The sequence below is a fragment of the Kryptolebias marmoratus genome, linkage group LG1, assembly GCF_001649575.2.
Source record: "Kryptolebias marmoratus isolate JLee-2015 linkage group LG1, ASM164957v2, whole genome shotgun sequence".
In the NCBI taxonomy this organism is placed as follows: Eukaryota; Metazoa; Chordata; class Actinopteri; order Cyprinodontiformes; family Rivulidae; genus Kryptolebias; species Kryptolebias marmoratus.
The window spans coordinates 2,299,672-2,306,350 of record NC_051430.1 but is presented as its reverse complement, the minus strand read 5'-3'; the positions used below and the strand labels follow the sequence as shown (position 1 = coordinate 2,306,350).

The window sequence follows — 6,679 nt, the reverse complement described above, 5'->3', positions numbered from 1 at the left end:
CTTCAGCTGCGTCCTCTGCAGCTGCGTCCTCTGCAGCTGCACTTCACTTCAGCTGCGTCCTCTGCAGCTGCGTCCTCTGTAGCCGCGTCCTCTGCAGCTGCACTTCACTTCAGCTGCTTCACTTCAGCTGCGTCCTCTGCAGCAAGTCCTTCAGCTGACAGCAAACAGCAGGAATCCAGAAACAATGACAGGTTTCAGGTTCTCTGAACGGATGCTTGTCACCCGCCTCCTCTGTGAGATTCAGACGGAGCTCAGCTGATGAGGAATGATGGAGTTAACTGGAAAACTCTGTCCGCGTTCAGAGTGTGTTTTAGGGACGACTCTCAGCTACTACCACACCAAACAAACAGGGTTAGAGCCATGCTGTGTTTGAAAAGGAGGATTAGCTGTGGCGGCCATCTTGACTCCAGTTGACTTAAACACCTAATCAGCTGTAGACGTTCATCCAGTGATTACTTTCTGACAGTTTCATTAAAATCTGTTCAGTGGTTCAAGAGATATTTTGCTAACAGACACACAGGAACATTTACATGATCTCCCATTTTTCTGGGGGCGGGTGATAAACACATTCACTCAGAAAGCTGCTGGAGGAAACTAGAGCTTAAAACCATCTTTGGCTTTGTTAATGTTTTCATGGTTCATGGTTCTTTTTCACTTCTCATTTATAATTTTATTTTTGGTTTTGTGTAGTTTTAGGAATCACACTGACTTGGTTCAGTTTAAAAAAAAACAGGTTTTAAATGTGTTGTAGCCTCGAGTGTTGAAGTTTTTATATTGGGTGAATTTTACTGCTCCTGAGCCACTTATCAAAATAAATTTGAGTTTAAACATGGAAAACAAATATTAGCTTAACTTTCAAGCAGTTCCTGTTTTCCTCTCTTCAGGCTCAGGATGACCCCAGTAAGCTGACCTACGCAGAGGTGGAGTTCTCCAGCAGCTCATGTTCTCCTCCCAGAAGTTCTAACAGGAACCAGACTGACGTCATCTACTCTGAGGCTCAGCTGGGCGATGGCAGCCGAGCTGTGGATGAGCCGCTGTACTCTAACGCTTAGCTTTAGCTCTGCTGATGCTACTTAGCTTTAGCAGAGTAGCCGTCGCCTACTTGCAGCTGCAACGTGGGTTTGTGCAAAAAGATTTTTAGAGCAAAAAAACAAAAAGCTACAGCTGTGATTTCAGCAACATGTCAACAAATGTGTTGCTTTTAGCTCTGAGTTATTGGAACAGTTGATGATGATGATGGTTCAATTTAAGCTTATTTTTTTGTTGTCATAATATTTTATGCAGTAAAATGTTTACAGCAAAATAAAACGTAAGAGGGGCGGGAACCTCCAGCCCTGTTGATTTTGGCTTCTTTATACGCTCACCTCCTGTTTCTCTGCAGCGTCAGTCAGTCAGCTCCTCCTGTCCCTCCTCCTGTCCCTCCTCATGTCCCTCCTGCTGTCCCTCCTCCTGTCCCTCCTGCTGTCCCTCCTCCTGTCCCTCCTCATGTCCCTCCTGCTGTCCCTCCTCATGTCCCTCCTCATGTCCCTCCTCATGTCCCTCCTGCTGTCCCTCCTCATGTCCTGGGACAGATGAATAAAAACACAGAGAATGGACTCATGGACTTGCTGCACTCATTGTCTTGGTTTGATTCTTGGGAAATAAAACTTTATTTTTATTTTTATGTTTGAAACAAAACAAAAACAATTTCTGACTGACGTCACAGACAGAATAACCTCCCCTCTGACAAAGCTGGTAAAAAGGACAAAAACAGAATGCAATGATTTACAAATCTCATAAACTTAAATAAATTTTATTCACACAGTAATAATATTAAAAGTTTAAACTAAGAAATTTTACATTTAAAAAAAAAGAAAGGTAGTTTTGGTTCTGATGGCAGCAACACGTCTGTCAGAAGTTGTTCCAGGAGCAACAAAGGCTGTAAAAGTCTGGAACATCTGGAGGAGCTTTTAGGAACTAATGAGGTTAATTCAGAGGACTGGAGATAAAAAGAGCATTTAGAGGCTGAAGATGGGCAGAGGTTCACCAGGCTCTGAGGTCAAAGGTCAAGGCTGGTTCTGGTTCTGTTCTGCTCAGGAACACTGTCTGTAAACACAGTTCACCATGCTGCTTAAAGCTCTATCAGGCAAAGAAGAAGCCAGATGTGAATAGATGTTAAAAGAGCTTGTAAACCTTCGTTTAGTTAATAAAAAATATTTTTATTTTTATTTGCTGAAAAGGTTTGTTTTGAGAGCTAAAAGTTTCTGGCTGTCATAGATTTAAATATTTTAAATATTTTGATAATTTTGTGTTTTTCTCCTGCGTCTGTAAATCAAAGCTGGTTCAAATATTTGTTTCAGCAACAATAAAGTTTTATTTTCTGCTCTTCAGTTTTGTTTCCTCCACACCTGAGGTTGGTAACAAGACATCAGGACAACCTACTTGTTGTCCTTAGATTGTCCAGCAGGGGGCGCTGTAACACAGCTTCATCTCTTCTTCAGAAACCTTCCTGATGTTTCCATCTGTTGCCATGGTGACCCATCCTGCTAAGAAATCAGCAGTAAAATCATAAAATTAACTAAAACAGGAACAAGTCTCCGGCTGTGCCAAAAGCCGAGGAATAAAACTGTGTTTTTAGGAGAGTTTTCAAAGTGAGCAGTAAAGCTCGTCTAATATGAGACAGAAGGTCGTTCTATAATCGAGGAGCAGCAACACAAAAAGCTCTGTCTCCTCGGAACCTCCGTTTGGACCTCGGCACCTCCAGGAGCAGCTGATCAGCTGACCTGAGGCAGCGAGCAGGAGAGGACCTTCAGGCCACAGCTCCTGGAGGACACATCTGCAGGAGAAGCCCTGAACACGAGCCATTCACATTCCATGTCCCTGACCTCCCCAGGACATGTGGAAAACTCCCCCAGAGGTGTGAGGTGAAGATCTCACAGACAGGGGGCGCCACCAGACGTTTGGGTTTACCAGGTGTGTCCAGCAGCCTCCCTGCCACCAGGTGGTGATCAGCTGACATGTCTGCTCCTCTCTTTACCACAGAGCCTCAGGTCTGATGACACGATTACAAAATCCATCATTGACCTTTGGCCTGAACTGACCTGGAACCAGGTACTCATGAACCAGCCTAACTGGAACTAGTTAGTGACACTGACTAATGTTACTAGTCTCCATGGTGGTTGTTATGGTCAGCCCATGCCGAGCACAGAAGCCCAATAAGAAAAGGTGAGAGGATGAATCCTGCTGATGTTGTGGAGACACCCAGTGTTCCTCCTGGCTTCATGGTGGTGGAACCACAGGTTCTGACTGTGGTCGGACCTCTGGTTCTGATTCAGGGACCCTGATGGCTCAGAGCTCCATCCTGCATCCACATGTCTCCCCCTCCTGGTCCAGAACCATGTCCAGGTCCTCCTGGGCTCAGTCAGGTCCCTGATCTGTCCCCAGTCCAATATGTGTCTCTGTGGACATCATGTCCAGGTCCTCCTGGGCTCAGTCAGGTCCCTGATCTGTCCCCAGTCCAGGTCTGCTGGACCTGGAGGTCCATTGCCAACAGCAACAATTCTCTGTTTTGGAAGCATTTTCCTAAAATGAGACATCTTTAATAAAACTCCTCCTCAGGTAAAAACAAACTGAACAGATGGATTTTATTGATTCTTTGTGTTTTAGATCTGGTTGTCCAGCAGGGGGCGCTGTAACACGGCTTCATCTCTTCTTCAGAAACCTTCCTGATGTTTGCAGCATCTGTTGCCATGGTGACCCATCCTGGTAAGAAGAGAATCAGCTTCATGATGCTGAAAACTGGGAGTTAAAGCTGAACTTCCAGCTGAGACTCTGATCCTGCTTCATCCTACAGATTCCTGCTGTTCTGGGAACATTTGGACTTTGTTCCTTTCAGCTTTAAGAAGATTTTAATCCAAATAAAATCCACTTCTTTGAAGCAATAAGAATAAAAGTATTTGTTTTGTTTCTGTCTGATGCATCACCAGACTTGAAGTAAAACTCTAAATAAGGCTGCAGCTGAGAGACTGAAGGAAACAGGAAGAGTTGTGTCATATTTAAAAAAACTAATTATTTCGAAACATGAAAACGAGGAAAGAGGTGCAGCAGGAAACCATCAGAGTCTCAACATGAGCGTCCATCAGACTCTGCTCTGCTGCTTCCTCCTCTGTGAGTACATTTAGTTTTATTTCTTTAACTTTCAGTCTTTCTAAGCTGCTGATCAGAGTCAGTTTAAGGATAATTGTGTCTCTAAACAGAAACCTGATCAAATCCTAGAATAAAGCTGCTGGAAGAATGAGTTTGTTCCTCCAAAGAAGCTGCGTCGTCAGTAAAAGCCACGGTCCAAACTGACTGTAACTTTCAGCTCTTATCAGATGGATTCTGTCTGGAATCTGTCTGACAGCTTGTGTTCTTCTTCCTTCAGTCCAAAATGTTCCCATTTCAGCAGTTTGAAAGCAACACATGAAGTGTGTTTGTTGAGCTGCTTCTACTTCCTGTTAAAGTCTCTCTGAGCCTCTCTGGGGCGGAGCTGCTGCTGGGAGGTCGAACACTGAAAACACATAAAAACAGACTTATTAATGTTTATAATGCCAAACTGATAATTATCAGACAGAAATGAATTTTTATATCAGTGTAATATATTGTTTTGATGAATAAAGTTTCCACCTGGCTGAATAATTTCTTGAAACAACAGGAAGCGCTGACATTAATCTGTCCAACATTTTCTGCAGCTCTGCAGGTTGGAAACAGCACAACTGACGATGGAGTGGTACAATTCTACAGTAAACCTGGTGAAATATTATCTGTTAGAAATGCCTTTTCTCGTTTATATGGAAGTCAGAAGATCTTCTGCAGAGAAAACTGTGAAGGAGAAAATCTTCTTATTTCAACGAGTCAGAAAACAGCTCAAAGAGGACGATACGGGACTGAATATAAAGAGGATGGATTTCAAGATTATAATCAAGGATCTCCTGTTTTGTCTGTGAGCATCTTAAATCTGACCCCATCTGACTCAGGACTGTACAGATGTGGTTTGGGCAACTCTTCATCAACAACTGAATACAGACAATTCAGAGTCCTTGTTGCAGACGGTGAGTTTCTGTTCATTTATCTTTTTTATTCTCTGAAAAACTGAAGAACTTGTTCAGTTTTAATGGTGTTATGGGTTTTTAAAATGGTAACATCAATAAAAAAGATAATTACCCACTGTAATTAAAACACTTAACTTTATTTGTAAAAACCAACAGAAATCAAACAGCTTCAGTTACAATCTGCCTTCATTTCATAAAAACAGGATTTATTATGAAAACTAGTCTTTTCCTGATCTCCACCTGTAAACCTGATTGTTTTCAGTGTAAATAAGTGAGTTTATCAGTCATTAAATGTTGAAGGATTTCCTGTTGGATGAACTGAGTCAAACTGATTCCTGTGATCAGACTGAACCATGTTGGCAACAGGAAGTAACTGATGGCTGCTTTATTTCCAACAGCTGTGCTGAAAGAAACCAAAGTTCACTTCAGTAAAACAGCTGGCAGCTCGCTGACAGTCGCTTGTTCCTTTAACGTCTCTGGAAAAACAAAATCCTTCTGCAGAGGAGAATGTGACGGAAACAAGATTCTTCTTCAGACAGATGGAGACACAGCTCAGAGCGGCAGATACTACATCGAAAATAAAGCCAAAGCTTCAGGAGGACATCTGATTGTGACCATCAAACATCTGACTGAGTCTGACTCAGGACGATACAGATGTTATCTGGACAAATCATCCAGAGAATTTACCGTCACTGGTGAGTTTCTACTGATAAAAATCTTCTGAATGTCTCTTAAAGACTATTTGGTGAAATATGTCTAAATGTTTAAAGAGCGGACAAGTTAAAATCAATCCAGTCAAAATGTGTCACACATCAGTTTGAACACTGATGACCCAAAAACACAACATCCATGTTTTTTAGTTACTTCCTCTGAAACCTCTAGCCAGAAGAACCCAGGAACACCTGGAGGAACATGTGGAGGAACATCCAACCACGGTGAGTGATCCATGAACGCCTGTTGAAGCCTCCAGTCCATCATTGATGCCATGATCCAGCAGGAGGTGTCAGAGTTAAAGAACTTGTCCAACCTCTGCAGATGTTCCTCTGATTGTTGGTCTGACTCTGGGCGTCACAGTCGTCCTGTTAGCAGCAGCTCTGCTGGTTTCCTGCAGGAGAAGATCTCTGGAAGGTCAGACACCAACAAACACTCAGCACTGATGAGACTTCTCTTGAATAATTCCTCCTCATCACACAAACTGCTGCTTGTTCAACAGGTCCGAGGAGCAGAAGGAACCCAGACGGAGCAAACATGGAGGTGATGTTTGACTGACAGCTTCATGTTGGAACTCTGTAATTATGTTCCAACAAGAATTAATTCTGTTGCTCTGAACTGATAAAAACAATGAAAGAGTTTCTTTGTGTTTTAAACAGGAAGTTGTTTATGAGAACAGCTCCTCTCAGGACCCGACCTACCAGAGTCTCAGTCCTGCCACCAGAGACCAGAACCAGATCTACTCTGCACTCACACATTAAACACAGCAGACCCTGGATTCAGACCCAGGTTCTGGTTCTGGACCTTAAAGATGCAGGATGAAAAAAAAAAAAATAAAAAAAATGGGTCAAAACTTATCTGCCTTAAAAAAAAATTCTTTATTTTGTTTCAGCTACTTG

At 42.7% G+C, this 6,679-nt stretch overlaps 2 protein-coding genes across 4 annotated transcripts in view; both read left to right on the top strand.

Annotated features, from left to right (window-relative positions):
- Window positions 1-1,810, top strand: part of LOC108245779 (polymeric immunoglobulin receptor-like) — a 9,422-nt gene extending 7,612 nt beyond the window's left edge. For both annotated transcript variants that reach the window (XM_025009767.2, XM_025009766.2), the window contains one exon: window positions 885-1,810. In XM_025009767.2, coding sequence (XP_024865535.1) covers window positions 885-1,052 — 168 coding nt within the window. In that variant the 3' untranslated portion in view covers window positions 1,053-1,810. The remainder of the gene's footprint in view (window positions 1-884) is intronic.
- A 2,257-nt stretch (window positions 1,811-4,067) lies between these two features.
- On the top strand, window positions 4,068-6,626 carry LOC108245784 (CD226 antigen-like). 2 transcript variants are annotated; one of them, XM_025009774.2, is made up of 7 exons: window positions 4,068-4,146; window positions 4,710-5,069; window positions 5,609-5,764; window positions 5,930-6,004; window positions 6,105-6,197; window positions 6,283-6,323; window positions 6,440-6,626. In XM_025009774.2, exons 1-7 carry the CDS (start codon window positions 4,107-4,109, stop codon window positions 6,539-6,541), a joined length of 867 nt encoding a protein of 288 aa, XP_024865542.1. In that variant the 5' UTR covers window positions 4,068-4,106; the 3' UTR covers window positions 6,542-6,626. The 2 variants fall into 2 exon arrangements, with proteins under 2 accessions (XP_024865542.1, XP_017288458.1); XM_017432969.3 differs by having other exon boundaries at window positions 5,468-5,764.
- The last annotated feature ends 53 nt before the right edge of the window (window positions 6,627-6,679 follow it).

Excerpts from the sequence above, each read along its gene's own strand:
- LOC108245784 (XM_017432969.3), top strand. The coding sequence starts at position 4,107 with ATGAGCGTCCATCAGACTCTGCTCTGCTGCTTCCTCCTCT. Across the intron at positions 6,005-6,104 it reads TGGAGGAACATCCAACCACG|ATGTTCCTCTGATTGTTGGT; the intron begins GTGAGTGATCCA and ends CAACCTCTGCAG. Across the intron at positions 6,198-6,282 it reads CAGGAGAAGATCTCTGGAAG|GTCCGAGGAGCAGAAGGAAC; the intron begins GTCAGACACCAA and ends CTTGTTCAACAG.